Below are 20026 nucleotides of genomic sequence, written 5' to 3'. Positions count from 1 at the left end.
AAAGAAATATAAAAACTAGATTCAAAGAACACACTTATCACTTAACACACATCAGACCTGAAATATTAGCAATAGCAAAACATTGCTTAGAAACGGACCACACGATATCAATCAATATAAATTACTAAAAAATATAACAAAATCCAATGAACTAAATGCATGGTAATCATTAATTATAAATAAAATGGATGATTTGGTAAATAATGATAACGGTCTAATTCAAAATGTTACATTACTAAATTCTAAATTTACAAAGTTATAAGTTACTTTATATTTAATTTTTATACATATATAATTTATTCAATTCCATTTAAATATGAGTTCTCATAAGGTTAACATGGTAAACTCCAGAGCCATTGGGGCGGAGCCCTTTTGACGGATCTGCACCAAACTTTACACAAACCATCCTTGAATAATGCTTAATAATTCCTGAAAGTTTCATTACAATCTGTCGAGCGGTTTCGGTGTCCATAAAGGACAAACAAACATACATTGGATTTTATATACAGGGTGTTCATTTGAAAACTTTCCATATCTGTTGTGTGCAAAGGTAAGGCTTTTAACACTTGTTCGTTCTCATTTCCCCCTAATTTGGACATGCCAAATCCAATAAAATTATTTTCAATTTTGAAAAATGCCCCAAAAGGGCCCAATTTGGGGGGTAGGGGTGCTTTTTGAGAAATTTTCAAATGTAAACATGGGTTGTGTGATACATCAATTTAAAGGTCTAATCACCCCGATCATTTTGGTGCAAAAAAAGTTTAATTATCTTTAACCGTATTTACAGGGTGGGTCAAAACGTTTTAAAAAAGGACTTTGAAGTTAAGTACCGTATTACCCTAAATACTGAACGGAACAGCGCCAAATTTCTTTCCAAGCTTATTCTTGAGCTACTCTTTAAGATAACTTGTAGTAAGGGCATTTTCCATGTTATTTTCTAATCAAAAAAAAATCTCAAATTTTAAGAATAAAAGAAAGCTGAAAACTCAAAATTCTTAAATAGCAAGGTATGACAAATTTCATACCACGTGAAAGGTCCTTTTTTAACAAACATTTTACGTATTTAAGTTTTCTTTCTATCTCTTACCGTTTAAAAATTGCAGTGGAAAAACATAATTTTCTATGGTAAAATTATAACTAGTTTTCTAATAAAACACATTGCACTTTGTACAACGATGTAGTAGGATTCATAACAAATTGATCGACTACTTTAACTTGTGTCAGAATTCATCTTGGACTCTTCATCCTGTTCTTTTCTCATTGGTAACTGAGCCAGTTTCAGAAAACTTCCTAACTAAATCATTTACAGCCATATGACTCAAGGTTATACCTGGATATCTATTGTTAAACACTTTGCAGTTATCCTGGAACACTTTTGTTATGACCAATAAGTAAAAATAAAGTCTATTTTTTTAAGTTTACACCATATTTGATTAGGTACTACAGAAAATGGTACTTTTGAAATTAGTACTACCATTGACTAGTCAATGGTACAACAGAAAGCGGCCCACGCTTGGGGTTTTCTCATCAGCTATAAAACTTGTTTTACACAAAGTAAAACGTAATGACTTGTTTGCCTATCTGCCTAAAAATAATTATGAATTGTTTCCTTCAGTTATTGCACCATTTAATGTGTCTAGAGACGAATTTTGGCTGTTTTATTAGAAAACTAGTTACAATTTTACCATAGAAAATTATGTTTCTCTACTGCAATTTTTAAACGGTAAGAGATAGAAAGAAAACTTAAATACGTAAAATGTTTGTTAAAAAAGGACCTTTCACGTGGTATGAAATTTGTCATACCTTGCTATTTAAGAATTTTGAGTTTTCAGCTTTCTTTTATTCTTAAAATTTGAGATTTTTTTTTTGATTAGAAAATAACATGGAAAATGCCCTTACTACAAGTTATCTTAAAGAGTAGCTCAAGAATAAGCTTGGAAAGAAATTTGGCGCTGTTCCGTTCAGTATTTAGGGTAATACGGTACTTAACTTCAAAGTCCTTTTTTAAAACGTTTTGACCCACCCTGTAAATACAGTTAAAGATAATTAATCTTTTTTTGCACCAAAATGATCGGGGTGATTAGACCTTTAAATTGATGTATCACACAACCCATGTTTACATTTGAAAATTTCTCAAAAAGCACCCCTACCCCCCAAATTGGGCCCTTTTGGGGCATTTTTCAAAATTGAAAATAATTTTATTGGATTTGGCATGTCCAAATTAGGGGGAATTGAGAACAAACAAGTGTTAAAAGCCTTACCTTTGCACACAACAGATATGGAAAGTTTTCAAATGAACACCCTGTATATAGATAATTTATTTTTGTAATTTTATCTGAATTTACTTAACAGAATAATTTGTTTTTTTAACTACCCATATGTTACATTCTTTAAAATCTATAATTGTATTTTTAAACATAAACATCAGTTCAGTTTCGTGATGTGTCTGTTGATGCCAGCATAGCTGGCGAAAGGTCTCATGAAATAAAAAATTCAGAAATATTGGTGAAGTTTTTATTTCAAATTTATACCCTCTACTTGTCTTAAATTTCATAACGAAGAGTTTGGAATTTGATTTTGTATCCATGGTTTATAATTTATATATAATAATTCTCCTCCACTCTTGAAAATCTATTTAATTTTATTAAAATCCAACTTTCAAAAAGTGTAACTATTATTATTCAAATCCAAACTTAGTGCTGTATAAATTGCATGATAGCAAGCATTCAAGGTTGCCTGAAGGACAACCTGTCGATTGTTATTATGGACTACATTCAACAGCTGACCTACTGATATCTTGTTTCGCTAATATAATTTTGTTCTACTGACAATTGAAATGATAAAGTTTTTGCTTAACTCTTCCATTCCCTATACCAAAATACCTGTTTTCTTATAACTTAATTAGGTAACAATTTGGGCAAACGTGATACGGGTATATTTATAATTTCAAAACGTAGTCAAAGTGAAGTTTCAACGTATGAATGAAACTTGGGTCTTGGTCTGTTTCTAAGTATATGGTGTAATTAGGTGTGCATTGTGGCAAACACAACAAATTTTTGACAAAAAATCATTTTGACAAACAATTTTAAAAGTTGTTTAACTTCATAAAAAGGTTTATGCCCCAAACTTGTGCGGCAGAACATATTATCGATCTTACTACGAAGTAAAAACACTCTAATTTTTACAATACTGAAAAATATTAATTTGTTAAAACCTTCCACCATAAGGAAATACTGAATTTTTCGAGGATGTTAGCTTTTGTTCAAAGTTGTTTTTGCAGAGAAAACTTTGACGAGTAGACTATCCTAAGATACTTGTAATTGTTTACACACTTTATTAAGTTTTCTTTAAAGCGCCACTGCTCGTTTGCCCGTAAGCCATTTGATAAATCTTTATTTCTCAAGATTTACTGCACTTTAATTATATTGAATAATAGTTTTATAATTATAAAACTATATTATATAGATATTCTTTCAATTATCTTACATGTTGTCTTCGTTAAACTATTTTAATAATGCTAAAAGTAAAATAATTAATGATAAATTCTTTTTAAACTAAGCATACGGCAAGACAGTGAATCTGCATTGTATTTTCTTTAGCTTAAAACTACAGGGTTGAATATAAAATGTGAGGACGATTCTTTGCCGCTCTGTGTTGAGAATGGTTAAGGGTTTAAGCTGTTGACAGCCTGGCAAGACGATTGCAGGAAGAAATAAAGCTGAAGTGACTTTTTATTTTAAGTTTGACCTTTCTAATGTATTTCCATATTTAAATGAAAACTCTCCAAGAAAGAATGAATGAATGAATTATCTCTTTATTCCAACAAATTATTTACAGAATATGTACACTAATATTTAAAGGAAGAAAAAAAACGTAAGTGAATTTAAAAGAATAAAATAAAATTAACCTTTACAATACATCTATGTTAAAAAAGCGTACATGTTAATAGGGAATAAGCCGACATGGGCAGCGAGCCTGTGCGTCGACTGTAGTTGTGTCCAAACATAACATTATTTATCAAAATGCAATAAATAAATAAATGACAGGAGATATGATGAGGTGAAAATATGATGTAAGTGGACTTAGTCAAATATATGTTTTAATTTATGATCATAATACACACCAAAAACATACTACGAACAGCTTATTAGTGTTTGCATTATGTTTGTAATATTAAAGGCTTATAATATTTACTGATCTACTAAAACTCTTACTATGGTTAGAATATAAAACGGAATACAATTTGTTGATTATAGTTAATTGGTGTTTTTCAAAGGGTCAACTAGATCAACATTAGGTATAAAGTGGTTCTTTAACTAAATAAAAAGGATTTAGAAGCGTCAAACACTAAGATGAAACAAAAGTAAAAACAGTTAATATCGAAATTCATTTAATATTAATGGAAATTTAAAATATTTATCTGAATATAATTTGAAAATGATAAGATTTTCTTAGTAATAAACCTCACGGCGAATAAATTGACTAATTATAACTATGTTATAAACTATCAAAATAATTAGATATGCACGTCTAGCATAGACGAGACATTAACATATTATGCTAATATCTCGAAGGTTTAAATTGTTACATGGATATTTATTAAAAAGCTGTCAATTTTATTACATTACTGCTGGGAATGAAGTAGCTTAATTATACCTTGATTAAGTTTGGTTAATTAACCTTGATTGAAAAAGAAGTGGCACTGTTTATTCATCTACTAAAAACTTACTCTAATACATACTGATTGGGCCCTTGTACAAATAAACCACATTAGTATAAGCAGCTAAAAGGATTTGATTTTTTTAAGCCTTTATCCTCCATTATGTGTACAATTTTGAATTATATAATTAATTATAAAAAAATAATCATTAAAAAGTCTTTTTGTGTTCAAAACTACAACCATTTATATTTTTGGAGAGTTGCAAACAGATTTACAAACATATTGGCTGGTTTCATCAAAAATATCCAGAACAAATTTTATTTAGCACTTCCTATCAAACGACGCCATGTTAATAACATCCCCGCTGCAGCAAACCTGTAGACTAAGGGAATTTACATTTCTCTGATAATATTTTAATAACTCCTTAAATTATTTATTTTTAGATTTAGTACCTATTTAAATAACATTAGTTGTCAAAATGGCAGAGCATATTTATATTTTAAGATGAAATCCTTAGTTGACGCAATTGTTTAAGAATTGGGAACTACCCTCTCTATGCTTGCTAATTATAAGAGAATACAACGGTCTGATTAATGAAGTTCGTACGTAAGGTTTTGTATGTTACCCTCATCAGTACCTCTTAGTCTATTATCTCTCCTCGGGCAAATATAAAAAAACAATGACAGAAATTCTTTAGATTTTACTTTCAGAACTGGACGAAACTGTCATAAGAGGTTGTAGTGTAGCTTTTAGGGATACGTCACAGATTTTGTAAAGACTCTGAAAATATCATGAGAAACGTTAGTGGGTCAACACTAAATGCGTAAATTACGATAACAATTATTTAATCTGACCATTAACTCATAGATGCGTTTTCTTAATTAATATTCTCTATTGAAAAAATATTTAAATATTCGTGAATTCAATAGAATATCAGTAGTTATTTTAATTGATTAATTCATTAGAGAGGAATCTGTAACACACACACATAACAATAATGTAAAGTTTATTACTATTTATGATCTTAGAATATCAATCAACAAAAGGCTGGTCCATGTATACAAGTTATATAACAAATAAATCATTATTGAAGATGTTAAATAACACCAATGGACAATTAATTATTGTTTAACATATAGTTTATTTTAATCAGATTAATGACATTAAAATCATTACTCAAGTATCTCTAAGGTTTTACTGAAACACAACTCTTCAATACTATTTATTATTATTATTCCTAATTATGTTTTAATGATCGTTGTTTGGTTGTAAAAAAACTATCATGTTTCACTTAACTTATGCAGTAACAAATTATCTTCTTTATACATTTTATAAATATGTAATATTGCAAGATAATTTTGTAGCTTGTATAGGGACCGCGTCTCGTTGTCCCGCCGTCTAGTTGTACCTACGTCTACTTGTACCTCGAGGCCTAGGGACAACTAGTCGTAGGTACAACTAGACGTAGGTACAAGTAGACGGTGGCACACCCGACTAGTTGTACCTGCAGATTTTTAGGAGGTACTACTAGACGTAGGTACAAGTAGGCGTAGGTACAACTAGACGTGTATCCCACCGACAAGTAGTATCACCTAGCTTGTACGGATGCGACCAGTTGTCCCTACGACTAGTAGTCCCTACGACTAGTGGTCCCTCCGTGTAGTGGTCCCTACGTCTAGTTGCACCTACGACTAATTGTACCTACGAATAGTTGTACCTACGCGTATTTTGCGTCCTTATAGTCTAGTTGTATCTATCCTTCAATTCGTTACCCGTTTTAATTGATTACTGCAGGAGTAGGTAATATTAATTAAATCAGAAATTGCAGTGTTCCGAGCATTCTGTGCTCCCTGGTTTCGAGTCAATTGAGTATGATTGGCAAATATTTTTTCACCGCACTACGATGTTTTATAGTAGTTTTACAGACGTTAATTGGAGGCTGAAAGCTACGCATTGCTGTCCAGGGTCGAAATGGCAGCTATAGATGTAATTAAAATTGTCCAGCCCTAGTACCGAAAATCGCTTATTTAATTAAAACATTTATATATATCATTTAATATACAAGCAGTATATTCTTAATGAATTGCAATAGACCACTGCCTAGCAATTATGTATTACTATTTTTGCTTAAAAATTCCTTTAAATATTTATTGGTGAAAAATACCAATCGTACCACGGGCCGATTTCATCTTCGTCTCGAACTTAAAAATGATCCCGAGCTGACAAAAAAGTCATTTTCGGCCCTAGGTACGAAATATACTCTTAAATTATCATAGGATCGGTGAATACTAAACTCTATCTTGGAATTGCATACACTCGCTCCTATCTTTAAGTTTACGTTGTTGTCCTACTATCTTAATACCCCCGCCGCAGCAAACCTGCAGACTAAGCGAATTTCCATTTGCCTGATTGGATTTACACTAAAACGTCTCCTTAAAAATATCACATTCCTTATTTAAATAGAATCAGTTTAACACATACTTAGGTTTGCTGCAACAGGGAGGGTAAAAGTGTTTTTTATGTAAAATGTTAATAGTTAGTAAGAAATAAAAACATTTTCCAAATTTGGGCAAAATATGTTAATAAACAAGCAAACTACAACAGTTTACTTATTCTCCATAAGAACAACATGGGAATTTTAAATTTACAATTTTTTGGAATTTTCTCCGTAACGATTAGGTGCATTATAACGCTTCAATATACTAAATTATTTGTTTTTTTAAGCTCTACAAAATAGTTTGGAAAGAAATTGCAAAATTTTATGTATTTTGAGTCAAAAATGGGAAAAACCCATTTTTACCCCATAAAACCCCCCATAAACCCCCGATCCCATGGTCCGATCATGCTGGTTCGCGAACTCGTTCGAATAAACGTAGGTTTACACGTTTGTACCGAATTTCATCAAAATCGGATCGTTTTTGCTCGAGTTATCGCGATAACGGACACATGTATAAATATATATATATATATATATATATATATATATGAATTTGAACGGATGGTGTTTTTGGCCTCTAGGGACCTCAAAACGAAAAAAAAATCGGTCCCGGGTCCAGGTCTTACCATGAGTACCACTGTAATAGCTTATTCCCTATATGGGAAATTCGCTAAAAAACATCATTATACTATAGATGAAGTACTTCATCTATGATTATACTCAATTACTTGTTTTTGTAAACTCTGAATTTATTTATTTAAGATAATTGTTTCAAGTTGTTTGTTGTGAGTGCTTCAATACTGTTGAAAACCAGCTGGACAGTTATTTGTTTTTTTATAAAAGTATAACTTTGGTTTTGTTTAAATGAGTTGCTAGGGTTACCTCATAGTTCATTCCTGGTTTTTATAATTCATACACTTAAGGCCTATGTTTTTGTCATGCTTATTAAATTCTATTTTCTATCAGTTTCTTGAATAATTTTATCATAAAAGTAACAAAAATAGTTAAAGAAGAACCTACTTCTTCAGTGGTGACCCCGACGTGATCATTTTTTACCAAAATTTAGCAAAATTGCAATACAATGTCTACTACTCAAGAAGGTAACTCCCTAGAACGAATTACTGTGAAGATTCCACAATTTTGGCCAGCAGATCCTGAGCTGTGGTTTGCGCAGGTCGAGACCCAATTCTCCTTGGCTCGGATCACATCTGATGAAACAAAATTCTTTTATGTTTGTGGAAACCTTGATGCTAAATACGCTGCTGAAGTGAGAGACATCCTCACAAGACCACCAACCGAGGTAAAATACGAAAAACTGAAAACAGAATTGATACAACGCCTAAGCTCTTCACAGGAACAGAAGACCAGACGTCTCCTGGAACATGAAGAAATGGGAGATCGAAAGCCCTCGCAGTTCCTCAGACATCTTCGTGCTTTGGCTGGTACCGTTGTGCCCGACACTGTGCTGAAAACTCTGTGGTTGAGTCGTCTGCCTTCATCAACTCAAGCCATTTTAGCAACACAAAAGTCGTCTGAGCTTGATGCACTAGCCGAGTTGGCTGACGCCGTGCTTGAAATTAGCCCGCGTCATCAAGTTACAGAAGCAACTGTCCCTACTAACAGTCCCAACTCTATGGAAGTAATGATGGAGCGACTGACGATCCTGATGACATCTAAAATGGGCGAAATCGTAAGCAATCTTCAGCACGACATTTCAACTATCAAATAAGATCTGCGGAGTAATCAAAATCGTCGTCCAACATGGAGTTCAAGTCCGGTTCGGCGATCAAGATCACGCTCCAAGAGCACGACAAGAGACGATGTTTGCTGGTACCACAAGCGATTCGGTAATGCAGCAACTAAGTGCACCAGGCCTTGCAGTTTCCAAGCCAACAACTCGGGAAACGATCTCGGGAGTCTCTAATGGCGGCCAGCGACTCCTCCGATCTACAGACATCTCGCCGCCTCTTCGTCACAGACAAGGTAACAAAACAACAGTTCCTCATTGACACTGGAGCAGATGTTTGCGTCTATCCACGAAAAATGCTTTCAGGTAAAATACTAAAATCTGACTATACACTATACGCAGCAAACTACACCGAAATTGCCACTTACGGGTTGCATACCTTATCTTTGGACCTAGGCCTACGCCGAGCATTTTTGTGGCGTTTTATCATAGCTGATGTTGCCAAACCGATCATTGGAGTTGACTTTCTTCATCATTATGATTTATTAGTGGATGTTCGACGTCAGTGTTTGATTGATCAGGTAACCTCTCTCGTTTCCACTGGTCGCGCAACATGCTCCAATTTGGTAAGTGGTATTAAAGCAATAAATGCAAACCAAAATGTCTACATGCAGCTCCTCCAATCATATGCGTCCCTTATTCGACCGGCAGGTAAACCTTCTGTCCCTGTCAAACACCAAACATAACACCATATCCAGACAACCCCAGGACCACCAGTCTTTAGCAAACCCCGTCGTCTAGCCCCGGACAAGTTAAAGTTATCCAAAAAAGAATTTGAGGTTATGGTCCAGTTAGGTATAGCTAGACCTTCTTCTAGCAGCTGGTCATCCCCTCTTCATATGGTTCCCAAAAAAGGAGACGAATGGAGACCATGTGGAGACTACAGAGCCCTAAATGCCAGAACCATTCCTGATCGCTACCCTATTCCTCACATTCAGGACTTTTTTTCTAAATTTGCATGGTAAAAAATTTTTCTCTACTATAGATCTTGTTCGTGCTTACCATCAGATCCCTGTAGTTCCTGATGACTGCGTTCATAAGACTGCTATAACAACACCTTTTGGTCTTTTCGAATTTCCTTTCATGTCTTTTGGACTTTGCAATGCTGCCCAAACCTTTCAACGTTTTATTGATGGTGTACTCAATGGCCTAGACTTCTGTTACGCTTACATTGATGACATTCTCGTAGCTTCAGAATCCGAAGAACAACACCTCATTCACTTACGAAATTGTTTGACCGCCTATCCTCTTTCGGAGTCTTTGTCAACCCAAGTAAGTGCAACCTAGGAGTTCCCATGGTTAGTTTTCTCGGATATCAAGTTTCCGGAGAAGGGATAAAACCCTTACCTGAAAAAGTGAAAGCTCTTGACTGTTACCCCAAACCAAAGACTGCAAAGGAATTAAGAAGATTCACTGGTATGCTAAACTTTTATCGTAGATTCCTACCCCATTCAGCGTCCCAGCAGAGCACACTAAACGACCTTCTGAAAGCCAATCTAAAAGGTAATATGCCTATTAATTGGACTACAGAAAGTGAACAAGCTTTTGAAACTTGTAAAAAAGCCTCAGTGAAGCCGTTATGTTGTCTCACCCTGTACCGAATGCCTCACTTGCAATCTTCTGCGATTCATCAGACTATGCTGTAGGAAGTGTATTGCAACAAAAGGTAGGACAAAACTGGCAACCACTATCTTTCTTTTCCAAAAAGTTAAGTCTAACTCAACAGAAATACAGTACTTATGACAGAGAACTAACAGCAATTTATCTTGCCATTAAGTATTTCAAACATATGCTAGAAGGAAGACAATTCATAATTTTTACAGATCACAAGCCTCTGACCTTTGCTTTCCGTCAAAAACCTGATAAGTGTTCTCCAAGACAGTTCCGTCACTTGGAATATATTGGACAGTTCTCAACTGACATTCGCCACGTTTCTGGACAAGAAAACGCAGTTGCAGATACCTTCTCTAGGATAGAGGAAGCCACTGCCTCCTTAAACTTCCAGGCTTTGGCAGAGTCTCAAGCTCAGGATGAAGAACTACAACACTATTTAGAAACAGAATCCAACCTAAAGCTCAAGCAAGTGCTGCTACCAGGAACGGAAATCTCACTTTATTGTGATGTATCTACTTCAAACCCCCGTCCTTTTGTCACAAAACAATTTCGAAAAAATGTTTTTTTACAGCTTGCACAACCTGTCTCATCCCGGGATAAAGGCATCCACAAAACTGGTTAGCCAACGTTTTGTTTGGCCTTCAATGAAATCGGACTGTCGTTCTATGGCTCGCTCCTGCCTCTCCTGCCAGAAGTCAAAGATAACACGTCACAGTTCAACCCCAGTTGGTACGTTTGTTCCACCATCTTCTAGATTCGAACACATCCATATTGATCTAGTTGGCCCATTACCTGTTTCGGAAGGTTACAGGTATTGTTTGACTTGTGTTGACAGATTTACACGTTGGCCTGAAGCAGTTCCACTTGAGAACATAGAAGCGGAAACTGTAGCTCGTGCATTATTCACCAACTGGATTTCAAGGTTTGGAACGCCACTGCGCATAACCACAGATCAAGGTCGACAATTTGAATCCTCTCTTTTCCAGCAGCTAACACAGTTAACTGGATCAACACGTCTGCGAACGACTGCCTATCACCCTGCTGCCAATGGACTCGTTGAACGCCTTCATCGACAACTCAAGGCAGCCATAAGGTGTCACACAACAGATCGTTGGACCGAAGTATTGCCAGTGATACTGATGGGGATCAGAGCTGCGTGGCGCGAAGATATGCAAGCTTCCTCTGCAGAACTCGTTTACGGTCAACCTCTACGACTTCCTGGAGAGTTTATGACGCCCAGCCAAGATGGACATCAATTGGATCCACCAAACTTCGTAAAGAGCTTACGTCAGCACTTCAACAACCTGCGTCCAGTCAGTGGAACTAGACATGGTGCGAAGACGCCATTCGTTTTTAAGGACCTCGCTACATGCACACATGTCTTTGTGCGGACTGACATCCCCAAGGGAGCTCTCAAACCCCCATACTCTGGCCCTTACCCTATTATCAGCAGAACCACCAAGACTGCCGTTGTGGTGATTAAAGGCTGTAATGTCACGGTATCCATGGATCGACTCAAACCGGCATACTTTTGGTCCGAATACAAGAACGATGGATATGCACCAAATAGGACAGAAAGCAACAAATCCACACAAGCACAAAGCAAGACACAAAGCATGGATGATCCTAATTATACCAAGACAAGTTCAAGCGAATTAAAACCTGCGATTAAGACAAAATCTGGGAGACATGTACGCTTTCCTGTACGATTTCAAGTATCATGATTTACTTAAATTAAATCATTAGCAGGGGGGTACTGTGGTGAGTGCTTCAATACTGTTGAAAACCAGCTGGACAGTTATTTGTTTTTTATAAAAGTATAACTTTGGTTTTGTTTAAATGAGTTGCTAGGGTTACCTAACAGTTCATTCCTGGTTTTTATAATTCATACACTTATGTTTTTGTCATGCTTATTAAATTCTATTTTCTATCAGTTTCTTGAATAATTTTATCATAAAAGTAACAAAAATAGTTAAAGAAGAACCTACTTCTTCATTGTTGTTTAAGCTAGTTAATGTTAGTTTTCTATAGAAAGGTAGAGTTTAAGTGGAAAAAAGCAATGATAGCAGATCTTGACAAGAAATAAGGAAAACCAAAGTGTAACATGGATAAGGACTGACCAAGGGACACAAGTACATTGTTATCAAGAACAGGGGTTTCTCAATGAGCTGCAGACAAGCCACATTTTCCTGGCTTTTGTAGCAAGTTGTTTATAAACAATTGTTGTAAGATTGTATGATTTTTAAAGAAATAAAATAAATCCCTTAAACTGGTGACAAGTTGACGGGGAGATACAACTATAGTTCGGCCGCTTATAAAACGACCTGCGCGCTAATGCTAAACCAATGCTGGAGGAGGTCGCTTTCTAAGCGGCCGAACTATAGCCGTAGGTACAACTAGTCGTAGGTACAAGTAGTCGTAGGTACAAGTAGTCGTTGGTACAAGTAGTCGTAGGTACAAGTAGTCGTAGGTACAAGTAGTCGTTGGTACAAGTAGTCGTAGGTACAAGTAGTCGTAGGTACAAGTAGTCGTAGGTACAAGTAGACGCAGACGTATGAGGTACAAGTAGACGGTGGCGTACCCGACTAGTTGTACCTGTAGATTTTTAAGAGGTACAACTAGACGTAGAGACAACTAGACGTAGGTACAACTAGACGTCCGCACCATCGTCAAGTTGTACCTACAGCTTTGGACGAGGTACAACTAGACGCCTGTCACCAAAATGCAGCAGGTACAACTAGACGCCGGTACAAGTAGTCATCGCCCCCTTGTATAACTTTAATCTGTTCACCCTCACGAAACCTTCATGTTGCGGTATTGGAAGCAATACTAGCAAACCTCAGTTCTTGCTACTGGCTCACCCTTGTTCAACATGATTGAACCTTGTACAAACATTGAAACTCGTGTTTGACTTGTCCATTATTGTAGTAACATTGCCTTTATGTATACAAACATGTGTTTGATTTAAAATTTAAATTGAACACAGGACGAACACTTAGTTATTACCTTTGGTTTTTTACGTGGTAGTCAGTTTTACTAATAACTCGCAGTTTTTCACTTACATAACTCAGTTGGTTTACTCGCATTTGGAGTAACAGTATGTAATTATATTAATCCTTTTAATCTTAGGAAATAAATTATGTACAGTGTACATCATTTATTAGATTTTCATATTATATGCAGGATTAGTCATTCCCCTGATCATGTGAAAACAAAAAGTTACGGTATACTTGCTGAATGATGAAAGACCTCCAATAATGGTTAATATTGAACAACGTCCAAAAGTATTCTAAAAGTTAGATTGAGGAATTCATTTTTTGTGGTTAATATTTAAATCATGTACCCATACTGAAAAAATTAAAAAAATCAGTTCATCCTTAATTTTTATATAATTTTTCAGGTATGAAAATGTAAAACAACCTTTAGTAAAAGATATTTGTGTAAGTGCCAGTTAATGCCTCAAGTATACCATGAATAAAACAAGTTTATCGGCTCGTAAAGGCTTTCACTCGTCAACTATTTTTTTTTTATTTCCAACTAGGTTAAAATTTTGAAAATTGTTTGTATTAAAACTTCAGACTAAAATCTTTTTTGAGTTTTAGAAATGCGTACAATGCAGGCCTATTAGTGAAACTGTTATGTTGGAAACTTTTTTCATGGGATTGTGTGTTAAAAGCGATGAAAGCTTGGAGCAAGTCGACACTGAAAGTTCTGCTCCATTTCTCTCTCTTTCACGCTCGGCTCAAGTACACTAGACTTGGATCGCTTACTATCTGGTAGCCACTCAAATAAGCCCTGCCAGCACGTAAAATACACAATGTTCCCCAAGAAATTTCATAGTTAGTTGCCATATTAGAAAATGGCAGCCATTTTTTTTTATTTAACTACATTTTATTGTGGAAAGAATATCGTCTAGGTTCTCCGTTTGATTAAATAAATTACAATCTTAAGTTTCTTAAGGGGAGAATTTTTAAACAAAAACAAAAATCTTATCCAAAATGGCCTAAATTTATTTTTTTAACAATTAGCACACTACAGTACAGCGAAGTACAAGAGAACAAAACGAAAACCAGAAACATATTTACGCTAGAGACATTGTCTATCTAAAAATACCAAATGTTCATTTGTCCAACCCAAACATAGGATAGTGATGTCATTCAATCTGACCTCTTGGCAAGCAATTCTATTTTTGAATTGGACATTCAATGTTTTCTTGTTCAGTTTTCATTCCGCTGTTTAAGACCTAGGTCTGACCCTTCAGCTTTGACCAATTGATCTCTCCTGTGAATGTACATGAGATGATAGATAAACAATATACAGTTCACTTAAATATGAGGGTCGCCGGAATTTTATCCCCCTGGAATTTTACCCCCTGGGCAAAGCTGACGTCACTATGACGTAGTAACCAGAGTGGCCAAAAGTTTGTTCGCGGCCGGAGTTTTACCCCCGCGGATTTGGAAGTCTAATGAAAATAGTCAGAGCGTGATTAATTAGATTAGCGATAAAAACCGGAATTTTACCCCCTGTCCATATAACTAGCGTTTAGGCAACTGAAGATGTACGGGCCGGATTTTTACCCCGGGAATTTTACCCCCCGGAATTTTACCCCCGGAATTTTACCCCCCGGAATTTTACCCCCCGGAATTTTACCCCTCGGAATTTTACCCCCCGGAATTTTACCAACCGGAATTTTACCCCCTGGCTGATTTTAGAAATTGAATGATTGATTTTCTTATTTCTGTTTTTAATTAATTGTAAACATTTCATTATTTAGTAGCCTATCTTTATTTATTTATTTTGTAATCTCAATTAAGTAAACAGAATTTGCTGTTTTATTTTGATCATATTAACCAACAGTTGGCTTCAAAGATCGAATCCTGACACTCGAATCTCAAAATTAATATTAAAACCCTGTTCGATTAGTTAATGTTACATATAAATTAAGATAGGCTACTTAATAATCAAATGTTTACCATTAAATTAAAACTGAATGACGATAATTAATCATTCTCACTAATTTATATCTGGCCAGGGGGTAAAATTCCGGGGGTTAAATTTCCCGGGGGTAAAATTCCAGGGGGATAAAAATCCACTACCCCAAATATGCATGTTAAACTTTTTAAACATTCTTTGCTATGAATTGAATAATTATTCTTAGAATAAAACTCTTGACTCCATTTATTGTTACGAAATCTATTACAAATTTAAAATTAATTTTTTTCTCACGAAGTATGAGTGAAATACACTTTCCTAAATGAACGTGGACCATTTGTTAAAGTCAAGGTTTGACGTATTGTCTTTAAAAGAGACTTGGACAGTGGAATGAAAGGGAGACTAATGGATGTAAAATCTTAATTTTCTCATCAATCCAAGCACCAAATTTCATCCTTTCCCTTTTTCACGTTTTATTATTGAAACTGAAATGTTCTCATCGTGTCCTCTGCATATTTTACTCATAACATTAAGGCTGAACTAAAACTCTTTAGTAAAACAATAGGAAAGTGATCGTTAATAAAGCGAAAGATATTATCTCAGTTATAATCAGTTAAAAGAGAATTCATTAATTTAATTTTCAAGTGCAATGTATTTTTTTTTTCGTATAAAGGCCCCGTTTATGCACCATGAGCGGTAGCGGGGCGATAGCGGGCCCACTCCCGCTGTAAAATTTTTGTCAAAACTGTGAAAGCGATAGCGACAGCGGTTGGTCAACGGAGAATGGAAGGGGGACACAGTCTTGCCAACTCAAACTCTGCCAAATAATTAACACAACTATTTGTCCTAAGTGCACGTGCGCGTGGGTCAGGTTGGCAACCCTGGCTGCAGCCGCTCCCGCTCCCGCCGTGCATAAACAGTCCCATTTGACTCAATGTAGTTTTAAACCACTCTATTCCAAGCAACCTCTGCGATTTCTAACTACACAGCGGACGAATTAGAAACCGCAGCGGGAGGTCAACCGCTACCGCTATCGCTCTTCGTGCATAAACAGCCCCATTTAACTCAATGGTGTTAGAAATCGCTCCCGCTGTCGCTACCGCTCCCGCTCTTGGTGCATAAACGGGGCCTAAGATGTCCTTATACATAGCTAATTGTACAGTATGTTTTATTGTTAAATATTGTTTTCTAATGAGTCAGTTGTTATGAGCAAAGATACTTCGTTTTATTTAGAGAGTTACACAAGTAAAGGTCAACAGTCCAGTCATTCGACTTTATAAGAAGCTATTCCCAGCACTCTGAACTGATTAGATGGCGAAATATATCTTCATTCCCTCAATGAAATAGTAGGCCTATAATAAATAAAAAAAAGAATTATCATATTTTGTCAATTGTTTTAGTATTTTAAGAATCCATACAGTCTTACTTAATCCTTATTTAATCCTAAGAAAATATTATTATTTTTTTTTTTTACTTGCATGATTTACTGTGTAATGGATTTTAAAATATGTGTAATTACACGAAAGTAAAAAACAGGAATACCCAATACATTTATGAGCAGTTTATAAATACATGTCCGAAAGGGCCGTTTAGATGCTATTTTGATAAATCCTCTGCTTTACCTTCCGTACAGCGAAAACCATCAAATGATGGTCTGACATGATATGTGTATTTCATAATGTGTCGTTATCAGTTTGTTGGTCGGAAGTTCCTTGAAATTGGCAGGATGTGTTGGACTACCGAAAAGCCAAACAACATTTGTCACATGTGGCGTTTATATGTTGACAATTTTTTTGCCACAGTAGCCTCAGCAAAATACTATTCAGGTTTTATGATTAAAAATGTATAACACTTTTTTCAGTGTTTCAAAAGATCAAACTAACTTGTTTAACATTTAAAATGCAAACGCAAGCTATTAAGCACGTATTATTTAAAGATGTTTCTTGTTCATTCAACCTCACCAAGGAATGGTCATCTTTCAGTAGTAAATACAATGCTTCAAATTCAAATTCTGTATTAACTCTTAACAAATTTTTTTGTAGTACATTAAAAAAACAACTATAAGGTTAGTACATAGACGGGAGTTTTTTCATTATTCATGATAATAAAACTAATTACAATTATTAAAACTTTAAAAATCTAAAAGTAAATACTGTACGAAAAAATACATACGTAAATTCTTAGGTCTTTATCAAGACAAGCTTGGTATCAACCATCAGCCCTTAAAAATCATTTCAAGTAGTCAAAATTTGTGATGTAGAAACTACAAAAGCTTAGTACTGCAAAAAAATTATTATCATTTTAATTAATTTACAAAAATCCATTCCTTTGTTATGGTTTGGCATAACATGGTAACTAAGAGTACAATGAAAAGGGGTCACAGTAACAGTATATAACGGTTAAATACTTCAAACACCCTGGTAATAAAAAACTTTGGTACAATCTAATTTGTAGGATATAATAAATATAAAATTACTTTTGCAGTATAAATATTATGGTTAGGCCTACATATTTTATCTCAAATATAATTTAACAAAATTTATATATATTACCAATCAAAGGAGCGTGTAGTCGTATTATTTAATTATTCTGAATAATCAAAGTGTGGGCTGGTATTTGTATAGTATACATCTTACAGATAAAGACAACTCACTATAAACAATTTATAATCAACTTGTTTAAGAGCTGGGCACAAAATAACTAGTATGACGGTCAACTAGTTTAAACTAACTATAGACACGTTTGAAATTAGATTTTGCAAGTCACGTAGTATTACTACACGAGCTACGTGACCCTTGAAGAACGGCTTAAACGTCATTGAAGTATACTTGATAACTTACTAAAGCTAACCTTGCACTAGAACAGTGTATATAAGAGTGTATTTTAGTGGACTTACCGGTATTTATTTTATTTCATGCAATCAACGACTGTACCACAAACGAAAATCTGTAATTTTTGTTGATAAAAGGATACTTTATGTTTTTTACTCAAATTTGATAACATCAACAGTATTAATAGTTTCAATAACATGTTTATAAACGAATAGAAATACTACTAATATTTTGTTAAATAAATAAATGTAAACAATGCCATTAATTTAGTGCCAAACTTGTGTAGCTTCCTAGGTTTTTTTTAATTTGGTAAAAAAATTGACCCAAAGAACTTAAAAAGCTGAAATTGAGAGCTGATTGTGGAAATCGATAATTCTCTTGTCACTTGAAGATGCACAGTAGGTGTAAGGCGAATAAACTACTAATAAATTCTTTGAACTATACGTACTCGGAAATGTAAGATGTGAAAAGAGATTTTTCATTTTGGTTTAACTTAGCCTCCAAATCACTGGTAAAATGTTAACTTATTTGTATCACCTTACTTAAAATACTAATACCAAGACTAGTGAAACAATTGTACATAATAAACATCACACAGAGTACTTATGTTTTGACGCATCCTTAAAATGTCCAAAAACCTTCGGCCACCAAACTGGTGACAATAGATTATGATGTGTACTTACCATGCCTGACAAACGTTTTTATTTTTGCAATGAATGGAGGGAAATCAGAGGTTTAGAACATCCTGCGTCCTATGGAATTCTTACTTGTCTATGAACCTATCATGAGCGAATTGTGCAGATTTATTTATTATTTGTGCTTGATTATACAAATCGATTTTCTAACGCAAAGACATATGTTTTAACATAAATTTTGATTTCTCCACCTATAAACATGGTTATGGGACAGTATATTTGTCTTAAACATTTTTAAGTTTGAGCTTTGGGTGGAACCTTTTGTTTTATTTTCTTCTGAACCCAAAAAGAAATATTTTCGGAGTGGTGTCTGTGTGAGTGGGTGTGGATGTGCAAAAATCTACTACTACCTACCTGTGGTCCAATTGAGATTACGTTTAGTAAGAGGGTATGAATAAAGGGTATATTTTAAGGGCTTTTAACCATTTTTTTTATTTAAATTATTTTTGATGATTTTCTCATAAAACCCCATAAAATAACGAACAATATTATTTTCACAAAGATGATCTAAACAATTTCAATTTCAATTAAAATTCACTATGTTATGGTAATTTTAAAATAACTCTAAAAAATTATAAAGCTCTTAAATTTTAAAATGTATGACTTGGAAGATCTTACAAATTCAATGTTTTTTGTCATAGAAATGATTTTTAGATATGAATATTTAAATACAGTACAATCATTCAAAAACCCCCAAAAATAAAGAAAATATGAGTGAGACATACGAATTAAACATTATAGTTTGAGTACTCATGAAACGTTTATAGTTAAATATCAAGAATTTGTAAAGTAAATTGATAAAGAATTGATAAAGTATTATACTTTTGGACTATTTCACTCAACTAAATAACTGTGGATTTCTCCATCCAATCAGTTCAGAGTGCTGGGAGTAGCCTGTTTGAAAGTCGAATTACCCTTTATTTGGACTGTTGAGCATTACCTTATGAGACTTTACCACCAAATAAATCTTAGAAACCCTGTTCTAAAACGCTGACACATATCGGTTAATCAAATATTATTGCTGTAAAGTTTTAACTTACAATTCGTTTCAATATCGTTATGTGTACAACAAAGAAAAATTCACAAATGATGCTCGCAAAATGTTGACGC

General features: G+C 34.5%; 2 protein-coding genes across 6 annotated transcripts in view; one reads left to right on the top strand and one right to left on the bottom strand.

Annotated features, from left to right (window-relative positions):
• Nucleotides 1-20026, bottom strand: part of LOC129002360 (RING finger protein nhl-1-like) — a 184033-nt gene that overhangs the window by 133552 nt on the left and 30455 nt on the right. The window lies entirely within an intron of this gene.
• LOC129003729 (uncharacterized) lies at nt 8179-8826 on the top strand. The gene has a single exon (XM_054432025.1). The coding sequence runs from the start codon at nt 8179-8181 to the stop codon at nt 8824-8826; it is 648 nt and encodes a 215-aa protein (XP_054288000.1).

This window comes from Macrosteles quadrilineatus, unplaced genomic scaffold, assembly GCF_028750875.1.
Source record: "Macrosteles quadrilineatus isolate MER2022 unplaced genomic scaffold, UCM_ALF_1.0 Scaffold_9__3_contigs__length_116548681, whole genome shotgun sequence".
NCBI lineage: Eukaryota > Metazoa > Arthropoda > Insecta > Hemiptera > Cicadellidae > Macrosteles > Macrosteles quadrilineatus.
The sequence above is the reverse complement of the archived record's forward strand: the minus strand, read 5'-3'. Positions and strand labels throughout refer to the sequence as shown.